The sequence below is a fragment of the Phascolarctos cinereus genome, unplaced genomic scaffold (assembly GCF_003287225.1).
Source record: "Phascolarctos cinereus isolate Bilbo 61053 unplaced genomic scaffold, phaCin_HiC Scaffold_5;HRSCAF=322, whole genome shotgun sequence".
Taxonomy (NCBI): Eukaryota; Metazoa; Chordata; class Mammalia; order Diprotodontia; family Phascolarctidae; genus Phascolarctos; species Phascolarctos cinereus.
In genome coordinates, this window is record NW_027555958.1 from 292468333 (window position 1) to 292492727 (window position 24395).

A 24395-nucleotide genomic window follows, 5' to 3' on the forward strand; every position below is an offset into this window, starting at 1 on the left:
CCTTTATCCAAGTCACCTATAAGAACAGAGTTCTGCTGACTCCAAATTCTGTGCTCTTCTCACCATACTATTTGTGTGGTGTCACTGATAGTGAATATGAAATGGGTGCTTAGAGGGAACAGGGTTACGAAAAATCCAGGCGAGCTTTAAACCACAGGCACTGGGTTTTAGCACTCATTCATTCATTCACTAGAGATGACCAAGGTCTAGTAAAATCTGTTGTGATTCTATTGTTGGAGGCAGAGACCAACAGCTGTATTATGCTGCATAGATGAAGCTGGGATGGGGAAAAAAACCTGAAGATAAGCATAGTCTATATATTGGTACATATAATTTATATATTATTTTCATATATAATTTTCATATTATTTTATATATATGTATGTATATATTTTTTTCTTTGTAATCCTTTATTAGTTAAGAGTTACAGCCTGCTTGTATCCACCATGTACTTCTCCATCACCCTCTTAAAAATACTGATATATTTTATTTTTACATTGCCTACATATTCCATCCTATTGCTTTCCCATATCTCACTCAGAGATCGATTCCTTATAAGAAGGAATTTAAAAGATTTTTTTAAGTTCAGCAAAACTGACACATCAACTAAGACTGACATTTTATACAGTATTCCAAATTCAAGACTGCATTTGGGAGGGAAGGAGGGAGCTACATTCTCATATCTTTTCTTTGGGGATAAGCTTTGTCCCATTGTCTTCTTAGGGATACTCATTTTTTCATTAATTTTTTTAACACCACAAATTTATTTTCTCTCTCCCCACTATTAGAAAAGAAAAAAAAGTGGGGGGGCTCTTATAACAAAAGAAAAAAAAGAGGGGGGACTCTTGTAACAAATATACATGGTCAAGTAGAACAAATTCCTGCATCGGCCATGTCCAAAAAATATGTCTCAGTGTGCCCCCTGAACCTATCACCTCTCTGGTTTAATGTTGAACAGAAACCAGTTTGCAAACATAAGGAGGCATAATGTAGCTTTTACTATAACCTCAAATTGGACTGATTGTGGAGGAATACTAACCATGTGTTTTGGAAAAGGAAATGGCAAACCACTCCAGTATCTTTGCCAAGAAAACTCCAGAGACAGCACTGGCCATGCTACGGTCCACGGGGTCACGAAGAGTCGGACACAAGCGAACGACGGACCAAGAGTAACCATATGTTCTTATTGAACTAATTCTTATCATGGAATCATAGAACATCAGAAAGACCTTGGGAGCTTAGGCATTATCTGTTCTACCCCCTTCATCTGAAAGAGGAAGGGAGAATAAATAGCTTGCCCAAGGCCACGGGGCTGGAGAGAAGCTACCAGAACCCAGATGTCCTGGCTTTTTAGCCTAGGTTTTGTGTTTCTCACTACAACACACTGCTTCTGGACCTATCCTCAATACTTTCTCTCTCTCTCTCTCTCTCTCTCTCTCTCTCTCTCTCTCTCTCTCTCTCTCTCTCTCTCTCTCTCCCTCTCTCTTTCTCTCTCTCTCTCTCTCCCTCTCTCTCTCTCTCTCTCCCCCAAACTGAGCAGACAGACATACTTCTGCTACAAAAATAGTATTCCTTAACACACCCAAATTAAAACCCAGCTCCTTACTCTCGGCCAGTGTCAAATTACAGAATCACAGAGCTAGAGGGATCCACGGCGGCAATCTTGTCCAATCCGGGCCCGAAACAAGACCCTCTTCTTCCACCCATACACAATCACCACAAAAACAGCAGCAACAACACACCTGCCATTTTCCCTGCAGCCTTTGTGTGAAGGCTTCTCCTGGGCCAGGAACAGGCATGTGTGGGAACCACCACCTTCCAAAGGAGCCTCTTATTCTGTTTTTGGATAACTTTAACCATTAGGAGTTTTATGCTAACATCCACACAGCCTGACGGTAAGAATTTTCAAGAATGGATGTTCACATACTCACTTTTGAAGTTAGTCCAGGAGCTGATTCTAGATCCACAGACTGTTAAAAGTGCTCTTAGAGACCGCCTAATCCAACCACCTCCATTTTAGGTACAAGGTCATACATACAGTTAGTTAACAGAGAAAGGATTTGAACTGGCTCCTGGCTCCTATTTCAGTGCTTATTATCTTCCTACCAGATCTTCCTATTTATGCCACCCTCAGACTTTAAGGTATTCTAGATGAAAAAAAAAATCTTTTAATGTGGGATTGAATTTTTATTTATAAGTGACAGGCATGTCACTTTTAAAAATAGACTTCTGAATTTACAGAAGGGATAAAGTAGGGCAACAAATGAATGAGAGAAAACGAAGTCTTAAGTTTTAAGGAATTTTCATGCTGGCATAAGCCATCCCAATGTGGAATGGTCTTACCTTGGGAAGAAATGAGTTCCCTTATCACTGGAGTTTTTCCAGGGGAAACTCAATGACTAACTTGTCAGGGATGTTACGAAGGGATTCCTGCTCAGGTGTGTGGGCTGGATTAGATAACTTCTGAGGTCCTTTCCAACCTTCAGATTCCATGGTTCTAGGCCTGCCTGCCTGTTTGCTGACTAGCCTAACTGAACTCCCCACATGTCAAGATGTCCATCTATGCTCAGCATGAGACTTACCCTGATGCTCACTGGTTGCCTGCTTACACTTTCTGGTAACATCTGCTGCTAAAATGGCCTGTCTTTTCCCCAGTGAGTCTGTCTAGCCTTGGAATTCCAGCCATCCCTAGTGCAGCCTACCCCACCACTGACAAAGCCTGGCTTCTGGCCCCTGGCTTGGATTTTGCTTCCTCTGGTTTGATCTCAGCCCAGATCTCCCAGGGCTACTTTAGTCCAGACTAGACTTTCCCGTCCAATCTCCTGTCTCTAAGAAGGCTCATTCGTTAAGGAAGACTCTCCAGTTTGGGAGCAGGAGATACATAGGGATGAAGAGGTAAAGCACGTGTCAGGCTGATCTGGGTACTCCCAGCACTAGAGCTCTATGTGTCTCTATGATTGCTGCAGGTAGAATCAAGACCCCTCTTCCCACCTGCTCTCACCCTGACCCCACATACCCCAGGGGTGTCAGATCTCCTCGCTCACTCCTGCCCAGTTCTTCTTACCAGTTCACCACGGGACGCCCAACCGGTAGCAGACTGCTTCACTTTCTCACATAGGGGTTGATAATCTCAGTCATCTCTAGCTCTCTCTCCGTGCCCATCTTTTGTTGTTGTTGTTGTTCCACATTTCTTTAGTCTGTTCATCTTTCCTATTCCCCTTAGTAATGTGCTTGCTGACTCTGATCATTGCTAATGATTTTCAAAATCATACTGGCAGCAAGGTCAAACCTTGGGCTAGTAGGTTAGGTTAAGCTTCTCTAACTGGGCACGTGTTCATGCGTGGCTTTAGTAAAAAGTATAGCCTGGTCAAGGGCAGCTAGGCGGTTCAGTGGATGGAGCACAGGGTCTGGAGTCAGGAGGACCTGAGTTCAAATTCAGCCGCACTTATTAGCTGTGTGACCGTGGGTAAGTCACTTAACCCTGTTTGCCTTAATTTTTTCATCTGTCAAATAAGCTGGAGAAGTAAAATAACAAACCACTCTAGTATCTCTGCCAAGAAAACCCCAAATGGCCTCAGGGGAGAGTAGGGCACGAAAAAACTCAACAAGAACACAGCTGGTCAATGTTACCTGCCAAAATCTTGTCCTATCAAAACCAAAGACGTCCTCAGCACCTAAGTGACCGAACAGGGGAGGTTACGCTTGGAACTAAAGCTGAAACAGAAAAGAGACCTTTCTTCCACTATAGGTGTACCCCAATTTAGGCCAACTCATTAGACAAAACCCCAATTTTCTAAGAGTTACCAACTTAGCTTTTATCAAAATATTATTTGATTTTTAAAAGGGTTCCCAGCAGGGTTCCTTTAAAAAAGAAACTGACCTGGGTGCCTTGAAAATGAGTTAAGTAACTGAAAACTCAATTTACATTATTTAGAAACTTAAACTCCCATTCAAAGTGAAGTACAACCAGAGGGTCTAAAAAACCAAAGCTCTGAGCCTCCGGTCCTTATGACAGATGGACCACCAGGATATCCTCTCTACCTCTTCTTCCTATTATCAACTGGCATTTTTATGACTGCTTTGTCTTTCTGGTGGAGCTCTTCATAGCTACCAGAGGGTTGGGGACCAGGGCAGAGTTGGAGAGGAGAGGTAAGACTGATAAGAGTAGACATAGGTAACTGAGTTTTATGAAAGCACTGGTTAGAAGTCTTTTTTTTCCCCCTTAACCAGGGCAGTTGACCTATTAAAAAAAACAATCAACTGAGGGCTACCTAAGTACTACTCCCCCCCCCCCCAAAAAAAAAAACCTCAAACCAATATCCCAAACAAACAACTTTAGTTAATTTTCTTTTGGAGAAATGAACACAAAATACCCTGCTTATCTCTCTCTCTCTCTCTCTCTCTCTCTCTCTCTCTCTCTCTCTCTCTCTCTCTCTTTTAGATTACAGCCAGGGAAATGAAAGCTTTAATTAATAAATTAATCATGAAAACCATAACTCAGTTTATCATTATGGTGAATTAAAAGGAGAGAGAAGGAAGTTGAAAGGAGAAGAGAAAGAAAGACAAAGAGACATAGATGGACAAAGAGAGAACAGAAAAAGATAGGGAGAAGAGGCAGACACACCCATAGAGAGAAACTTTCATGGAGCAATGTCGTCATCTTGTGGATTTCTAGGATATTGCAGTCAAATACTAAGAACTCAAATGGATTTTATCTTGTTCCCTCCAATGGTGCAGACTGCAGCCCAATTCATGCCTGCCCCACCTGCGGAGCTCCTGTCCAGTTCCTCTCATCAGTCACCTACAAAAGGTCCAATGGGTAGCAGACTGCTTCATTTTGTCATATAAGGACACCAATCGAGCATATTCCAATAGAAATAACTTCAATTATCCCTAGCTCTCTCCATGTGCCCATCTTTTGTTGCTCACTCATTTTAAAAATCTGCTCATCTATGATGAATATGAATAAGATGTTAACCTATTTAATCTTTTCATCCATTAATAATGTGTTGCAGCCTCTGATCGCTATTAATAATTTTCAAGAATCTTTTAAAGGTCTTTTCATCTTCCAGACACACCATCGTGGAGCCGTGTTCTTCTTCTTTCCCTGGCATCTTCATCGGTGACTAGCATCCACGTTCACAAATTAGCGAATACTAATACAGAATAATTATGGCTCGAAAACGATTCAAACTCTTCAACTCTGATGACCTTCATCTCTATTCTACCTCTCAGTGCAAACATACCTTGGACATCGTCGGCTCTACCTCCCAGGCCTGGCACTTTGAGATTCCCATCTATGACCCCATAGCCTCCTTACCACTCTCTCCCTCTCTTCCTTCCTCCAGCCTTTTCTTTGCCCTTATCAAGACTTTCCATCTGTATTCTCCTGCAATTCCTTTCTGCCTTCACTTGCCTCCTTACCTCATTTCACTGTATCATCAGCCATTTCAGTCACGTTCTGGCCAAAACCCTGGATTCTCTCACCCTGCTGATGTCCATCATGCCAACCAGCTCAGTCTCCAACCCTGAGTTACCCTCACTGTGCGCTTTCTCTACTCCCATCCCTGGGTTGCTGAACATGGAGAATAATTAAGGAAACTATTTCAAATGGCTCCACCACAGATTCATGCTGTCCAACCTCAACTGGATAGCCTTCAAAGCTATCCACGGATCCTGAAAATCTGTGACCCTGAAAATGATAAGTTTAATTCTATTAACTAATAGAATTATTTAATTTTTATTAAAATTTAATTAATTCTACCAGCTTCTTGGCTTGTCCATCACAATCTGTCTTGACTACAGTCACAGGATTTCTTGTTGACTTCCCATCACGTTCCCCTTAACAGCTGTTCCAAACCTCCTCTACCTCTTTCATTCCCCAGATTCCATCCCTCCCCCTTTTCACTCTTGACAGATGACTTCACCTCCTACACTACTAAGAATATCTAGCCTATCCAAAGTTAGTTCCTTCTACTTTCTTCCTTCCCACCTCAATGTTCCTCTTATCTTTGTCCATTTCATTTTCCTTCCCTCCTTTCTGGGAAAGGAATATTCATTTATTAAGCACCTATGATGCACCAGGCACCATGCTAAAGGCTTTCACAAATATCTCATTTGATCCTCACAACAACCCTTTGAGGTAAGTGCTATTATTACCATTTTGCAGTGGAGGAAACTGAGACAGACAGAGGTTAAGTGACTCAGCCAGGGTCAAACAGCTAGGACTCCAGGCCCAGCACTCTCGCTGCCTCCAGAAGTATTTCTCCTTTTCACAAATGCTAGTCATTTTTCAAAGGAGGAAACTGAAGCCCAGAAACATCAAATGACAGCCAAGGTCACTTGGGCATGAAATGACAAGATTCAGGCCCAGGTCTTCTGACTTTAAATGCAGCCCTCTCTTTTGACATTGCCCCATCCCTAACTTCGCATTAACCGCCAGCTAGAGAGCTGTCATCTGTACATCCTGCTAACCCATTCTGGTATTTGAATTGATCTGGTCTGGACAAGCTCTTGGTGAAACTCGATACAGCTGTCGTGGGGGAGGGGCCTGGCACACGCGCAGACCCCATCAGCTTGTTTGGCCTCTGAGACCTCCCCATGTGGAGGCGGCTACAGAGCTTGCTTCTGGGTAAGGCGAGGAACTCTGAAGCCTGTCACTGCTTCCGTTTAGCTAACAACATGGCAGAGAGGAGCCTCTCTAGCGGGGAGGGCTTTCAGACTTCTGACTTCGTCTCTTCATCCACTGAGATGACATGGTCTGAAGGGAGAAAGACCTTTGGGACGCCTCCTTCCCTGAGGCCACGTGTCCTCAGTCCTTTGCTTTTTCACCTGTCCTTTTCTGTTGCAAGTGGAAGGAGAGAAGCCTTCATAACATTAAGGGTTTGAGGGCATGTTGATGTCCCAGGCCAGTTTTTTTCAGCCAGTGCAGCACCGATCCCCAAGGAACAAGGAGTAATGTTTTGGACCCATGCGAGGGAAAGCTGACTCATCTGCCCTCTTTGGACATGAACCTGACAGGACCAATTCAACACAGAGACAGAACTAAATTCTGAGCCAACTGTTCTCAGAGACCGAGGTGGCTTAGGGGAAAGTATGCCCCAGAGGTATTAAGGAAGATGCTTATACAAATGTTCTTGCTGTATCTCTGAAATGAATAGTTCTATGAAAAAGCTATCAGATGGTTAAGTGGTTAAATGGAACTGGGGTGCTAGTTCTTACCCCTAACAATGGGGGGAATAGTTAGTGGGGGCTCAAGCCAATGGCAATAGAGAAGCCAGCCTAACCCCTCAGAGTACCCCCTAGAATCTTGAGGGGGGAGATGTAGCCTTCCTGCCTCTGGGAGAGGCAGTCAGAGCATATATGTTAGCCATCTCATAGTTCCTATCATTTGTTTTAGAGCTGTCTCCTTCCAATTCTAAAGGAATCCTAAGGACGACTCGTTTCTTGTTCCTTTGGGAAAAATAGCTGGAATCCTGGTTCTGCCTTCAGGATGTTCATATTGTGAAAGTAGATTATGCCCTCCATCCCCTTTAAGAAATATTAAGAAAGCATTTAAAATTATCCTCATCTGAAGAGAAACATTATCAGTCTTTCTTCAACTGTCAGTTCAGAAACCATGGCTTTCTGTCTCTTTTTAACTCTTCAGGCAGTAACCACACACAACATGCTTCCTCTCTCAGGTGCAACTGGGTCCAGAGAATTCAGATGCCATCATAGGATGGCATTATTTCTTCCTCTTTTCTTACTTTCATTTGAGGATTTTCCGTTGCTGTGTCAGCACTGAGCCTGAGCCTGACATCCACAGGCTGGCAACTGGCATTGCAGAGGAAAGCTCTCAGGGGGAGGACTTGGCCCTACTCCTTCCACGAGGGTGGCCAATGCAAGGTCTGTTTCCTTCTGTGGCTTCAGAGGCCATGCAGCTGCTCTTAGCTGACGGCGGGTGAGAGAATAAGGCTAATGTGGGCCAGATTTTCTAAGTGCGCCTCTGAGCTACCCAAGGTCTGTGAGGAAAAATTCTGCGGGCTGACCACAAACAACAGCTCTTGTCAGCACCATCCAGAAGGGAAGGCAGGTGTGTATTTGAGGGAGGGGGTGCAGCCTGGCTACCTGGGTCATACTCAAAGAACTGATACTCCCAGGAGTTCTGAGATGGATTTTCATGCTTTGAATTTTAAAGAGCCAGCCATTAGAGTGATGAGGACCAAACATGACATCCCACAGGAGTCTGCACTGAGCTGTGGGAGAGTTCTTTGGCAGTAAAACTCCCAGGGTGTCTGGTCTTGACCATCAACTGGGTCACTTGTTTTCACCTGATGTTTCAACAAGGCCCAGAGACTGGACAAGGGGAGAAAGAACTCAGTGTAGAGCATTTGTTTCCAATAAAAAAACCCCCAAAGCCAAGACAGAGACAGGGAAAACACTATGATAAAGAATGGTACCTCTTCATTTTAATTAAGGCTAGGGAATTTTGGGCAAAAGGGATAACTGAGGAGAAGCCTGAAAAGTGTTTTTTTTTTCCAGTTATTCCCATGTGATCCTCTGGTTCCTGCTTGGCAAGACACGACAAGAAGTCCACGCTCCAAAAGTGTTTAGGGGAGACAGTTTTGCAATGTGGCAAGGAGGCAAATATGTATTTGTGCATAGCCTAGGTCCCCCCATACACAAACCCCAGAGATTGAGACCTTTCCTATTTCCCTGCTCTGAGAATCAGATTGTTATTTCCTCATCCTTCTCCTCCATCACCTCCTCCTCCTCATCATCACCATCATCATCATCAGTAGGTACAGTAATATGTTTAATAGGAAAGAAAAAGGAATGGAGAGGTACTTTTTTTTTTAAGCGGGAGGTGTGGGGTAATAGGAGAGGCTTTGATTTTGCTTAATCACATCAATAAAAATGGTGAAACCTTGGGAATGAGCTAGAAGGAGAGGCCCGAGAGGAGACTGAGGAGGGAATGCCCATAGGCAACACCAAGGGAGCTTCGGAGAAGCATGGAAAGTGGTAGCTTGAGGAGCAGCCAGGACCACTCAGGACACTAACCAATACACTTTACATGTATTATCTCATTTGATCCTCACAACAACCCTGTGAGGTAGGTGCTGCTATTATCCTCATTTTACAATTGGAGAAACTGAGGCTGAAAGAAAAGTTAAAGGATTTAACCTGGGGTCACTGAGGTAGGAAGTGTCTGGAACAGGATTCAAGCTCAGATTGTCCTGGCTCCTAGTCCAGCATTCAATCCGCTGTCCCACCCAGAGGCCTCACTGGGTCAGGATCCCATCGCCCCTTTCTGTGAGTTCACAGAATTCACCCAACTTTTCAGAGGCGGGGAGAAAGTCAAATACAGGCCTCAGGATAAAAAACCCTGGGCATCTCAATCCCTGTTACTAGAGAGGCAATGACCCAACAGGACAGGAATAACTCTCAATACAACCAAAGATCTCCAACCTTTTAAAAGAGTTCTGGTAAAGGCAGGAAGTCCTCCTAGGGCCCAAAAGCCTGAGATGAATGATGCCTGCTCCCTTGGACCTCCCTCGGGGGCTGCCTGCTGTCAGGCCATCTTGTTCTGTTAGGCAATCTTCTTGACCAAGAATTAGAAGGCCTGTGTCACTATGCAGGGGTTAAAAAAGGGTCACAAAGAAAACACTGACTTATCAGGAATTCTGTCCGATCAGAGATCAACTAACTGTGTGACGTGGGGCTAACACAAACATCTCTGAGCAAGATGAAGAAAGCCCCTTTGGGAAACTGGATTGGGCACACAGGCGTAGGTGATGAAGACCAGAATTAAGTGCCTCCTGAGCATAAGGCATTATGGGCTCATGGTTTGTCTAAATATCTTACTCACTCTGCTGGTTTAGAAGTTGGCTGGCTGGTCACTAGGTCCTGTCCAAACCCACGTGATTGAGCCCGGGCTAGGGCAGATGTCATCCTAATTCCCTGGTCTGAAAGGAGTATTCCAGCTCTCCTCTGATAGAGATGCTTCTACCCACATCCAGGTAGGCAAAACCACAGTGGAATGCCCAACCTGGACCCACCAGTTCTACCTTCCACCTTCTCTTTTCCCTCTTTGGCCTAAAATCCAACAATAGAATTATAATAAAAATGACTCACATTCTTTAGTACCTTTAAGTTTTTGCTTCACAACAACCCTGTGAGGTAGGTAAGTGTGATCCCCTTTTATAGAAGAGGAAACCAGGGATCAGAGAGGCATGGACACTTGACCATGGTGGTTACATCGCTAAGTAAGCATCAGGGCTGGGGCTCAGCATCACGCATCCACTTATCCTGCTGACCTCTGCACAAAAAACTCACCACTCCAGAACTCACCAAAATACAGAAGATGAACACTGCCATTTTAGATGATATGACAATGAGGTAATGTCTGGGTTTGAACATAACTACTGTCAGGTTAATTATTAATTCATGCCAGGAACCAAACCATCACATTATGAACAGGAGACCAGCTCCCAGGCAAGCTGAGGAGCTCCTGTGGACCACCACACACTATGGACCTCTTCACTTAGAGGGACCCAAGTATGAATTGCTGGTTTCTCTTATAACATCAAAATGATAATACTAGCGGGAGTCTCAGTGAGCCCTCTAAGGACAATGCCATTACTCTCTGGACAACAGCACTCAACTTCTCAATATTACCCACAGCTCTTCCTAGAGGGTGTCAGGAAATTTCACGATAACATAACTCAATCCACTTTCCTGTCTGCGCATCACAGAAATAGTTATGCCAGTAGTTCAGGGGATCACAGAAGAAAGTCTTGGGAACAGTCCTAGAAACTAGTAGACAACTTTGAAGCTGCCAGGCCTGTGGTTGACTGAGAAAGTCCCGTGCCCGTCACTTCTCCATGTTAAAAGAGTACTACTGATAACCCTGAAAATCCATCTTCCAATGCGACCTGGAAAACTACCCAAGAGAAATGCACGGTGGTCCTTACCTTTCCACCTCCTGGCTGATGTTTTAAGTTTTCAGTGGACCCAATCTTAGACCTGACATTTTTCAAGTCCGGCATGGGGACCGTAGAAGTCTGAAGGCGACTCTTGGCTGAAGAAGGGGACTTGGGTGGCGTACGGACCACCGCCACCTTTTTTGGCTCCCTGGTGGGGGGTGTGGGCAGTGAGGGTGTACGGGACCGGCTGCCAGGAGTCCCTGGGGAACCTGGGCTGCTGTAGCCGCTTCGGTCTCCAGATTTTGTAGATTCACCTGAGAAGGGGAGAAAGAAGAGCGTTGGCTGATTTACAACATGTTGATATTAAAACCCCATAACAACCCTCTCCAGTGCACCGCCTGGGATGGTTCCCTCACATGCTTGGGACAGTTAAGCCGTACAAGATGTAGTAAATGTCAGCAAATCTAATGTGCATTTGTGAGTGTTCCTTTTTGTCCGAGGAAGTCACATGAGTGCACTTCTACTCACCTGAGGTACAATCCCAACCTAGCTACTGTCCCTATCAGCAGAGCCTGAAATCAGTAGAGCCTGGTTATAAGAAGACATGGGCTGGGTCAAGCAGAAATGAGTCCACCTTATGGTATTTATTTATTATTTAAGATAAGCACATTTGAAACAAGGTGAGGCATCATAGTGTAGAGGAAAGAACGCTGGGTTTGGAGATTCCAATCTCTCCTTGGCTCTTTATTACCTGTGAGATCTGGGGCAAGCCCCCTTACCACTCTGGGCCTTGGTTTTCTTATCTAGTTTCTAAGATCTGCTTTTTTTTTTCCTTTTGTTTTTCAGTTGTGCCTGACTCTCTGTTACCCCTTTTAGAGTTTTCTTGGCAAAGAACCAAGAATGGTTTGCCATTTCCTGCTCCAGCTCATTTTACAGATGAGGAAACTGAGGCAAACAGGGGTTAAGTGACTTGCCCAGGGCCACACTGCCAGTAAATGTCCGAAGCCAGATTTGAACTCAGGCAGATGAGTCTTCCTGACTCCAGGTCCAGTGCTCTGTGCACTGTGGCGCCCCCTAGCTGCCCTGTAAGCCCCAGCTTTACATACTATGAAATTTAACTTAGGTCTATTTTGTGTTAGCTATGGATTAATGCTTTGATAATAATTTTCGTTTACCCTGTGGTGTGCCAGGGAAAACTCTGGGCCTAGGAGTCGGGGGACCTGGGTTTTAGTCTTAGCTCTACTACCGACTGGCTGTGTGACCATGGAGAAGTTGCTTCACATCTCTGGGCCTTGGTTTCAACATCTCTAAAATGAGGGCAGTGGACTAGATGGTGTCTAAAGCGCCTGCCAACTATAAATGACACGATTCTCTGGCTCCATTTTAATTCTTAGAACCAGGCTAGCAAGCCTTTTTAGAAAATTGATCATTCTCTCTTTTGGGCTTTCTTAGAAATAGTTTGTTGTCGGCATTTGGCCATTTCAGTCACGTCCGACTCTTCATGACCCCACTTGGGGTTTTCTTGGCAGATACTGGAATAGTTTGCCGCTGCCTTCTCTGCTCATTTTACAGATGAGGAAACTGAGGCAAACAGAAGTTAAGTGACTTGTCCAGGGTCACACAGCTAGTAAGTGTCTGAGGCTGGATCTGAATTCAGGTCTTCTTGACTCCAGGCCCTGCGCTCTACCCACTGCCCACTGAGGTGCCCAAGCAGTTTGGTAACAGAGTTTAGAAAAGAGTAAGAATAACTGCTTTCCCTTCCTCTGCAGCCTGGAATGTTCTCCATCCAGGAAATGAAATAATATCTGTAAGGTGCTTAGCCCAGTGGTCAGCATATAGTAGGTGCTTAATAAATGCTGGTTTCCTTCCACTTCCTCACACTTGGAAGCAGTGAAGTCATAGGATGAATACTTTCCTTCCTCTTCATTTCCTTTCCCTTCCTTCCCCCCCCCCGGCCCCAAGATAGCCTAGGATGGAATTTCCTTTTGCAGAACCTTACTTCAGGCCTAACTGAAAGGGAAGAAGGAAAGGGAAAGGGGCATTTATTAAGCACTTACTATATGCCAGGCACTGTGCTAAGTGCTTTAGATATATTATCTCATTTGATCCTCACAACAACCCTAGGAGATACTTGCTAATATTATCTCCCCCTCCCCCTCCAGTTGAGGAAAGTGGAGTAGACAGAGGTTAAGTGTCTTGCCCAGGGTCACAAAGCCAGTAAGGGCTTGTGGCTGAATTTGAACTCAGGTCTTCCTGACTCCAGGCCCAGTGCTCTATCCACTGCACCATCAGCTGCCTCTTTGTAGGAGCCTGCCATGTACTTGGCTACTGCCAACCTGATTTCCAGATTCCTCTGGAATAGACTCCATGCCAACCCTTCCCTCCTCCTGCCCCCAGGGAATCTCTAGAATTCAGTAATTCAAAGAATTCACTAATTATGAGGTAGTTTTTTAAAGTCCAAGGAAGGATGGCCCTTGGCCAGAGAGCTGTCTCAACAGCTAGAACACAGGGTGTCCAGCACGGTACAGCAAGTGCTTGGCCGTGGGATGAAGGGATTATTTAATAGAGTCATCCAAGCCTGTCTTCCTGGGCCGTGCCTTGGAAATTATCGTCCAGCTCTCTGACGAGAGGGAAAGCAGAAAGGACAGGGTCAGCCTAGGAAAGGACGACCCACTGCGCTCTGTGCAAGGATGGGCTACCGTCACCTAAGCCCGTGGCATCTCAAAGTCCGCCTTCCTTTGTACCACAGTTGTATTCATGAAGAGTCAGGGTTAATTACAACTATGATCCCACTGGCACGCACAGTTGTTTTAGACATCCTTCATACTCAGTTTTGTCATCCTTCAGTTTCCCACTACTCCTCCAGTCCCAATTCTCTACCAATTAGTTAATAATCTACAAACTAAAAACTCCCAGAGCTATGCTGTGTGTGTGTGTGTATGTGTGTGTGCGCACGCGTGCGCACATGTGTGCACGAGGGTGGGGCAGAATTGGAACAGTCATTTAAAGGGCCCTAGGTGATGAATTCATTTGTAAAGTGAAAACTGGCATCTAATTTTTTCAAACTGTTGTTTTTGTTTTAAAGTTTGGACTTTCATCTATGCTGTGCTTCCATCAAATCAGGACAGCCCTGCAGTCTAGCCCAGCAGCGTGATGAGTCTCTGATTTAGGATCCGAGGAACAGGACACTAACTGAGGGCTCCTGGCTGAGTGGGCATCTCTGCCCCAAGCTCACGACGGCGACCTTTTTGGCCAGAGCTCTGCCCAGCAGTGGGGGCAGAAAGCCTTGGCGAAGGGGTCCTCCTCCAAACCACACCACAGGCACAAGCCCGTCCAGCTCAGTGTGACGAGGACCCATGTTCTGTGTGGGGTCTCACCACACAGACCCTGAGGCAAACCCTGCCTGAATTAAAAGGGAGGCTTCATGCTATAGTCCGGAAAAGTAGAGGTGCTGGCATCAGAGGAGCCGGGTTCAGATCTGCCCGTGTCGCCTCTACCCCCAGCTTAATAACCTCTAGTTTTATCTCCAGGATCAAATATAGAAACCAAACTGGCCCCTTCCTCCCTTTCCAATTTTCTTATACTCCCTCACTTCTGCACATTCTGTAATTCAGTGACATTGGCTGGCCTCCATCTCCAAATCCCTCAGTTTTGTTTTAAAGTTTGAGAATGATCTCTTTTCCCTTTGCTCCTTCATTTTTAAATTTTTTTTTTTTTGGCTGAGGCAGGTGAGGTTAAGTGACTTGCCCAGGGTCACACAGCCAGGGTCAAGTGTCTGGTCTGAGGCCGCATTTGAACTCAGGTCCTCTTGACTCCAGGCCTGATGCTCCATACACTGCACCACCCAGCTGCCCCTGCCCTTTCATGTCATACCCATCTCATGCTCTTCTGTTTGCTCTGGCATCATGGTGATTGTTTATTTTGGGGACTGGATCTGTGATCTCATGGATGGGGATAATTGCTGGTGTGGAAATTTCCTTTAGTAATTACTGCAGATGCACAACTGGTCTGTGACTTGTGTTTTTATAGACTTGCCTTGGACACTGACAGGTTCACCGACTTGCTGGTATTTGTCAGAGGCAGGATTTGAATCCAGGTCTATCTAATATAGGATACTCTCTCTTAATTGCATGGTTATAATAGATTTACATGTATATCACCAGGCCCACAGCTAGACCGTAAGTTCCAAGTCTTAACCTAGCACAGTGCTACAAAAATAACTTTTATTCAGTAAGTCGTTGTTGAATGAATGAAATAATGGATGAATGAGTGCCCATACAAAAACTGCCACTCTGAGGAGACTCTGGCTTTTACCTGTGTGCACCTGTAAGAGGTTATATAAACTCTACCAGTCAGTCAAACTGTCTACAAGCCTTGTTGCTCTATTCTGGTTTCCTGAGCCTGACTGCTCAGTGACAGGCAGCCACTCACCACTCTGGCCCCAAAGAGAATCTCTCTCCTCTGAACTTAGTATATTAACAACGACAATAAAGCCACCCGAGGTCTGTCTAGCCCACCATTCTGTCCCAGAGAATGCTCGCCAGGGTCACTCTGCAGGGCAGAAGAGTGGCTGCTCTCCACCATACCCCACAAGAAGTTGGCCTCACATTCACTGAGACCCTGGGTGCATCTGTGGCTCAGTGCTAGGGCATTTTTTCCTACCAGCACTCGGAGGTGTCTTTGGGGCTGATGTTTTCGCCGGAATTCTGGTCGCGTTGGCTGGTCCTTTCTGACCTGAAGGGGCTGCCGCCCTGGGAGTGGCCATTTTTATTCCGCTTTTAGTCTCCGCCCCCTGTGAACCAAATGAGAATGGAAAGTTTATTGCATATGAACATCTCTGAAATCCAGCAGGATTTCCTCTTGTTGTGCTTCTCTACAGACCTCTACATCAAACTTTCAATTCTATCACAATCTACTTCTATCCCTTTCTCAAGTCAGAATCCAAATTTGGGGGTCATCCATGACAAAGTTGAAACCAATGATACTTTGGTTTTCACCTGGCCCTTACAGCTAATGACCCTTATCCAAGTGTCAAACATGCAAAACCCCATAATGGGAGTTAATATCGTCATTACTGATCTTGACCAAGCCTGTGAAGTTTGTCAAGCCATGCTCCAAAATTTCTCCATTGGGACAGTTACACTGGTTAGTAACAAGAAGCCTTATAATCTTCTGTACATAGTTACCTAAAACAATTTTACCTGATATCAATTTTACTGGGCTTGAAAAATCAACCAGCTTTTGTCCTTTTAGGAGTAGACTGTGCTCAAGTGAATGCTTCCATTCTAAATGGAATGGTTTATGTATTTAACTAATAACTAATGATCTCATCAGTTTGAGCACATCCACCACTATTTGCTGAATTTTGCTCCTATCTTAACTCAGCGGGTTTTTTAAGCTACCTTTTTGATATGTTGTGAGTCTTTTATGAGTACAGAAATTATTAACCAAGTAAACAAATGAAAAAGTTGCAAGTGAAAGCAGCAACCTATGCACAGTCTACTAATTTTCTAATGATTAAGGGTTAGCTATAACATACAAGCAAAAAGTAAATAACATTGATGAAGGATGGCTTCAGAATGAATGGGCTATGCTGGATGTATCTTATGTAAAAGAATGAGAGCTATGTTACCCAAGAGGACCTAACTACTATGCCAAAGTAATAAAAAAAAAAAAGATAATATTTTTATAAATATAAAATTTACAGATTTAGTGCCATGCCAATCAAACTACCACAGAGTTACTTTACAGCACTAGACAAAAAAACAAAAAATCATCTGGAGGGACAAAAAAATCTCAAGGGAAATAAAAAATAGCAGAAGTAGAGGGGATGCAGTCTTACCATATCTCAAACTATGCTATAAAGTAATAATCAGGACTATTTAGTACTAGTTTAAAAAAATAGGAAAAATTTTGAATGGAACAGATTAGGTGAAGACCCAGAATGAAACACAGCAGCCAGTGTTCATATTGAAGGATACCAAATAATGGGATAAGGGTTCTCTCTTGGACAAAAACTGCTGGGAAAATGAGAAAGCAGTTTGGCAGAAATTAAGTTGAGGCCAACATTTTATCCTACATATGCACAAAGCTCCAAATGGACACATAAATATAAAAGGTCACATCCCAGAAGAGATAGAGGTGATCCTAGGAGATAAAAATGGATAATTTTGATTAAAGAAAACTAAACAGTTTTTAAAAATCTTGGTTTTATCGACATCTTTTTTTTTTTTAAACACAACCTTTATTTCCAACTATAGTTTACCAGTCCCATCCCAGTAAGCTATTGCTTGTAACCAGGATCAAAAAGAGGGGCAAAAAAGTAGTTTAGCAAAAGTCAACTTTAACATAAGAACCATGTCTGACAGTACGAGCAATATTCCATACCCTTAGTCCCCCACCTCTGCAAAGAAGGGAGGAAGGTACATTTTAAAAATCTTTTCTCCAGGGCAAGGCTTGATTAGGATAATTATGCAGCATTCAGTTTCATTTGTTTGTTCACTGTATTTACTTTGTGGTAGTCCCTGTATAGACTGTTTTCCTGCTGTTGTTCACTTCACTCTGCATCAGTTCGTATGTCTTCCTATGCTTCTCTGAGTTTTTTATATTCATTATTTCTCCTGGTACAGTAATAGTTCATTATATTTATATATCATTATTTTTTTCAGACCCTCCCTAATCAGTGAGCATTTGACTTCTTTCCAGCACAAAAAGTGCTGCATTTTTGGACAGCGAAATGGATATTTTGGTGCATTTGGGACATTTCTTCCTATATACCCTTCTTGAGGTATATGCCTAGCAGTGGGATCTCTATGTCACTTTTAGTCACTTTTACAGCACAATTTAAATTGCTTTTGAGAAAGTTTGGACTAATCCATAGCCTCAACATTAGTACAGTAATCATCCTATGTCTCTTCAAAACCTCCAACACTGACTATTTCCATCTTTTGTCATCTTTGCTAATTTGCTAGAGGTGAAGCAAAACTTCAACATTATTTTGATTTGCATTTCCCTTTTAATATCAGGGATTTGGAACAATCTTTCATGTAATTTCTCATGGCTTACCATTCTTGTAAAAACTGCTTTTCAAATTCTTTGACTACTTATCCACTTAAGAATGATTTGGTCTTGTGAATTCCTTGGATATCAGATCTCTATCAGAGACATTTCATATATACATTTTCTCCCAATTAGCCACTTTCCCCTTGTTATGCTAATCCTATTTATTTTGTTCTTACAAAAGCTTTTCAATTTCATGTAAACTTTATTTTATTTTTTTCACGACTGCTTCTTTGCATTATTACTTAAGAATTCTCCCTCTTAGCCATTGCTGTGAAAGGTGTCTGTATTTGGTTCTCTTCTAATTTTTTATAGTATGTAATCTTTAACATTCAGATCATGTATCCACTTCAAGTTCATTGTGGTATATGGTATAATATGTTGGTCTAAACCTAATTTCTGCCTGTTTTTCAGTTTTCCTAGCAATTGTCAGGTCTTCTCCAAGTAATTTATGTCCATAGTTTTAATCAAAAATTCAGTTCATTTCCCCCCTGATTCTTCTTTATCTGTGAAACAACAAAAAACCCAATAAAAATAAAATACAATAAAGGCTTCAATTAATGTCAAACACTAATTTCAAGACTCCTCTAATATAACTTGCTCTTCCCTTAACCTACTCAGAGTTGGGACTCTGGTTCAGCTCAGGTTAATCTTGCTGCACAGGACAAGTGACAGAGACAGGCCCCCCCAAGAGCAGTTTTCCAAGGATCAGAGTGTTGATGAATGAGCCAACCATACCCACCAGCATAGCTTGACCCTATGCAAAGCCAGGCTCCTTACCTTGCGTTTCATTGCTTTTGCTCCAGAACTGCCAGTATGGGATGTGACAGAAGAGACGTGTTTAGGAGAGGAACCTGGTACTGAGGACACAGCTGGGCTGGAGGGTGTGATCGAAGGGTCTGAGCTAACAGGAGAGGGTCGTTTAGGGATAATGGTAGGTCTACCTTTCAGGAAGGTTTGAGCAGAGGAAGGTGTGGATGTCTTAAATGTGAACATAAAATAAAATCAGAACCAAAATCAGTACATAAAAAGAAAGCAAACCAAAATGAGTGATGGAGGTTGTCAAAGGGGTGTCCCATGGCTCAGAACAATTATCAGGATGCTTGGTTTGGGTTTTATTTGGGAGGGGGGTTCATGACACAGGTGGAGAATGAGGGAATCTTGAACGTGTCGGGTGCTTTACACAGCTCCAGACTGCTACTGGGTTGTCCCCGTATCTCTCTGTTTCTAGTGACAGGCTGATGCATGCTTGCTAACTTTATGTCCTCTGCCATTTTACAGATGGACTCAGAGCAGCAGCAGGGGGGCACACAGGCAAGAATGCTGGGCCGCAGACAGGAGACCTGAGTTCTGATCCTGGCTCTGCTATTAACTTGCTGTGCGACCTTGGGCAAGAGATTCTGCCTCAGTTTTCCCATATGTAAAATGAGGGGGTTGAATCAATCTCTGGGGTTTCTTCCAGATGTGACATTCTACAGATACGTGGCTGTTAAGATACTTATGCACTATGCATTCATAGGCTTACAAGTTTTCAAGGCTGAGGCAGTGCTATAATCCTTTAGGCCTTTGCTTTTGCCAACAACCTACTTAAGTACCTAATACGTACACACACACACACACACACACACACACACACACACACACACACATCAAGTTATGGCTAATTTCAAAATCAACTACCTAATCTTAACATTACCCAAATAGTCTCATTAATGCTAAATCTTAGAAGAATAAAAAAAAATACAAATTTACAGCACTATTATTTATGGCAAGAATCTACAAGCACTCAAAGACAATGGGCATTTCATATAGTTGTGCTTTTGGACCTGAAATCTCTTTTAAATATCTTTGAGACATGGAAGCAAGTATCTAGATCCACAGGCAAGCTAGGTGGTACAGTGAATAGAGTGCCAGGACTGGGGTCAGGGAGACCTGAGTTCAAATCTAGCCTCAGACACTAGCTGTATGGCCCTGGACACGTCACTTAACCCAGTTTGCCTCAGTTTCCTTATCTGTAAAATGAGCTGGAGACGGAAGTGGCAAGCCACTCCAGTAGCTTTGCCAAGAAAATCCCAAATGGGGTCATGAAGAGTCAGGCACAACTGAAAATAACGCAACTACAACAAAACAGAGATCTACAGGGTCAAGGCAGCATGGTCGATATGCTCCTTGTTCTTCCATGACTCCTTCCTATTTCTTCAGCACCTCTCTCCCTTTCGAAGCCCACACCATGCTCGTGCCAGACCTTGCCATCCTGGACTCCACCATCTACCAATGCTCTCCCACCCACGATCTTTACCGACTTAGGCACTGGGCTCACACTTCTCTCCTCTATACGACGTCTCGTTTTCATCTTTGATGACCTCTAGCCTCCTAGCTGTTCAACTTTATCAACTCCAGGGACCTTTATCTCTCTGTCCACTCATCAACATGCTTCTACTCGGGAGCACTGACATCTTTCAAAACTGCTTTCACTTCTCACATCTCATACACTGAAATGGCTCTCTGAAGAGAACTTCCTAACTTCTGTCGCTCCTGTGAATCCTGCTTTTTACCTATATTGTACGGTACCAGCCTTACAACCCTTCTTTAAATTTTCCAGCCTTGCAGTCCACTTCTGGCTTTACTTTCCTCTCTACTAAGCCTAACGGTCAGTCATTTCAATGACACACTCACAGATATTCTAGAAAACCTAGCTCCCTGGTCCTTCTTCCCTACTTCCCTGACCAATCCCCAACCTACAGTGACCTCTGCTGTCTACTTTCTCCACTCTTGCTTCAATCACCACAAGAATAGTCACAGAAGTATAAAAACAAAGCCAACCAGCCCCATTGTTGATTTCACCCTCAGAGCCGCCCCCAAAGCAAACTTCTCTAAAGAATTGTCACTTTCACCGCCTCCACTTCTTGTCTGCTCTTCTCATTCTCTTACAAGACAATGTAGAGCTCTCTGTGGGTTCCCCTCCACCCACATTCTATATAAACTATTCTCTCAAAAGCCATTAATGACCTTCTAATAACCAAACCCAATGGGCCTCTTCTCAGTTTTCATCTTCTTTGACCACCTCTACCTGACAAAAATCCCTCTTTCTTGAAATTCTCTCTTCCCTTGGCTTCCATAACATTGCCTTCTCCAAGTGGCTCTTTGTTCATTCCTCCTCCAATTGCAATGACTTCTCTTCTTCCTTAACCCTTACCCTCCTCCCACATTAAGTCCCAATTTCCCTGGTGTTCCAAGATCTCTGCTCTTTCTATGCTCATTCCCTTGACGATTTCGTCCATGCCTACAACCTTTAATTTTTTATGCAGACAATTCCCCAACCTATATTCTAGTGCTTATGCCCCTCTTAACTTTCACACTTGTATTTGTTTTTGTGTGTGTGTGTGTGTGTATGTGTGTTTTTGGCAAGGCAATTGGGGTTAAGTGACTTGCCTAGGGTCACACAGCTAGTAAGTCACCTAGCTGCCCCTTCGACTTGTATTTCAAATGTTATACTGGACATCTCTACTTGAATGTCCCTCTGGAACCTAAACCTGTTCTTACTTCCAAATTCTGTATCCATTAATGGTTCTGCCATTCTCTATGTCACTTGGGTTCAAAATAATAGGATCATTAGGAAGGCAGAATTTAGAACTCAAAGGGGGATATTAGAGATCACACCTTCACTTTATAGATGAGGAAACTGGGGCCCAGCGATATTTCATGTTTTGGATAAAGGAGAAGAGCCTAGTTTCAAATCCAGGCCTTCTGACTACATATTAGGGCTTTTCTCATGATACCACTATAGTGTCACCTTCGGTGCCTCTTTCCCTCAACTCCAACATCCAATTACTTGATAAATCCTGTTGATGTTGTTATTTTATTTTATTTTTTTTTTGCAACACAGAAAATCATATAACTATTGGATGCCAGAGAGGTAGCAGAGACCTTAGAGTCATCTAGGTCAACCCTTTCATCTAACATATCAAGAGGCTGAGGTCCAGAGGACCAGGGTGGGGATAGGGGTTGCATGTGTGTGACTTTCCCAAGGCTACATCATTAACTAGTGGCAGAGCCAGGATCTTCCATCTGGGTCCCTTTGCCACAGCCCTAGCTCTTATCCTCATTATCTCTTGCCTAAAGCCACTGTAACATCCTTTTATCTGGCCTCCCTTCCTCTGTTTTTTCACTACTCAGATATATCTTACACACTGTAGTTGGATTAATCTTTCTAAGCTGGTTCAGACTATGCTGTAGTTTTGCTCAAAAAGCTCTAGTAGCTACAAACTGCCTGTCAAATAAAGTCCCAACTCCTTATCCTGGCAATTGAGATCCTCTATCATATGGTCTCAGCCCAATCTTTCTAGTCTTATCTCCCACTACTACCCTTTCACAAGCCCTATGCTCCAGTCAAACTGGACAACTTGTCATTTCCATTTATTTTTATTTATTATTATTATTATTTTTTTGCAAGGCAATCGGGGTTAAGAGACTTGCCCAGGGTCACACAGCTAATGAGTATCATGTGTCGGAGGCTGGATTTGAACTCAGTCCTCCTGGCTCCAGGGCCGGTTTTCTATCCACTGCGCCCCAAGCTGCCCCTGACTTTTATTTTTCAATTTAAATATAATAACTCATTGTTGGCTCCCTATTGTTTTTCAGATTTTTGGAAACTCTTACCCTTCTTCTGAGTCATTTTTTCAATTGTGTCCAACTCTTCATGACCCCATTTGGGGTTTTCTTGGCAAAGATACTGGAGTGGTTTGCCATTTCCTTCTCCAGCTCATTTTAAAGATGAGGAAACTGAGGCAAACAAGGGTTAAGTGACTTGCCCAGGGTCTCACAGCTAGTAAGTGTCTGAGGCCAGATTTGAACTCAGAAAGATGAGTCTTCCTGACTCCAGGCTTGCATTTTTAGTTTCTCATAAAGGTATAACTGTTAGGCTTGTGTTTTCCTCCATTTTTTTCCTTATGAATTTTTATCTCCTTCCTCTTTTAAGTCAATATTTTGTCCCTGGGATGAGATTAGCTTGTACTACATTGAAGCTAGTCTATCTCACAGGGTCCCCTATGTGCCTGCCCTAGCCCAAGTTCTCTGAATTTATTTACATTATTAATTTATCTTTCTTCCTTTTAACACACTCTCTCTGTCTCTCTCCTCTGTCTGTCTCTGTTCCCCTCTTCATTGAGGAGATAGCACTTGAGTCTTGAATTAGGATCAAGCTTCTTCAGAGATGACGAGGAATTGCATTCCCGGAGGTAGGGACAGCCTATGTGAATGTCAATGCACAGAGGCATGAGATGGCATAATGAGTCTGGGAAATGGCTCCTGGTCCTGTTTGGCTGAAATACAGCTTGCGTGAAGGGGAATAATGAGAAACAAAGCTTAACGGCTGGAGCCAGACTGCAGAAAGCCTTGAGTGGAGTCACTGAAGGTGTTTGAGAAGGGAGTGACATGGTCAGACTTAAGTCTCAGTAATATTATTTTGGCAGCTGTACAAGGGATGGTTCGGAGAGGGAAAGAGATTGGAAGTAGGGAGGATCAATTAGGAGATTATTACCCACGGTAAATATGTCTTCTATATGTCTCAGGTGGATTGGGTTGGAAGATAATGAGGTCTGTTTTGGATTACATTAGCTGGAGATAGTCTTGCTCAAATGCCTTCTCTTCCATGAAGTCTTCCCTGACCTCCCCTGGATCAAACTGCTATCTCCCTCTTCTGAAAAAAACTGTAGCACTTAATTTATACCTCTCATTTCACTTTTGCATTTTACCTTCTATGACTCATCAGAATATCTCATCCTACTGTCAGCTCATTGACTGTCAACTCATTGAGAACAGGAATCTCGTCTTATTATTCTTTGTAGATCGCTTACTACCAGAACAGGCTGAATAAATGAACGAACTGAACAGAAAAATGCTGCCTTGAAATACCGAATCCACATTTTTTTCAAATCTCCAAACCCCAAAGCGAGACAGAGAATCACAGCACTGCCACTTACTACCTGGTGTGGTATTGGGTGAGTCCCTTCTCTCTGGGTCCCAGTTTCCTAATCTGCAAAATGAAGAGATTGGACTAGGTTACCTAGCCTACCTACCATTCCTTTTTGCTTTTACTCCTGTGACCTATATAGTCTTTGTGAGCACTAGAGGTTGCAATCGTCTTTTTAGCAGGTCACTCCCTCACTCATGAAACTTCAGGTGATCCCGACACTGCTACTGGGACAAATTTCATCTCCTCACCTTGGCATTCAAGGTCTTCTTGTCAACTTTTTTTTGTTTGTTTGTTTGTTTTAGCCACATATATATTTCCAATCTAATCCTCTTATTTGTCCCCAATCTGGACCTTTTGGTATAGCCAAACCAATCTGTTGCTTGTCCTAGGCACATATTGCTCTCCCACAATTCCATGCTTTTCCCTATGCTGTCCTTCTCTGGGACGCCCTTTCA

At 43.5% G+C, this 24395-nt stretch overlaps 1 protein-coding gene across 1 annotated transcript in view; it reads right to left on the reverse strand.

Moving 5' to 3' along the window:
• MAPT (microtubule associated protein tau) overlaps positions 1 to 24395 on the reverse strand; it is a 162758-nt gene that overhangs the window by 28400 nt on the left and 109963 nt on the right. The window contains 3 exon segments of the mRNA XM_020997404.2: positions 10956 to 11221; positions 15570 to 15699; positions 18747 to 18947. Of these exon segments, the coding sequence (XP_020853063.2) occupies positions 10956 to 11221; positions 15570 to 15699; positions 18747 to 18947 (597 nt within the window).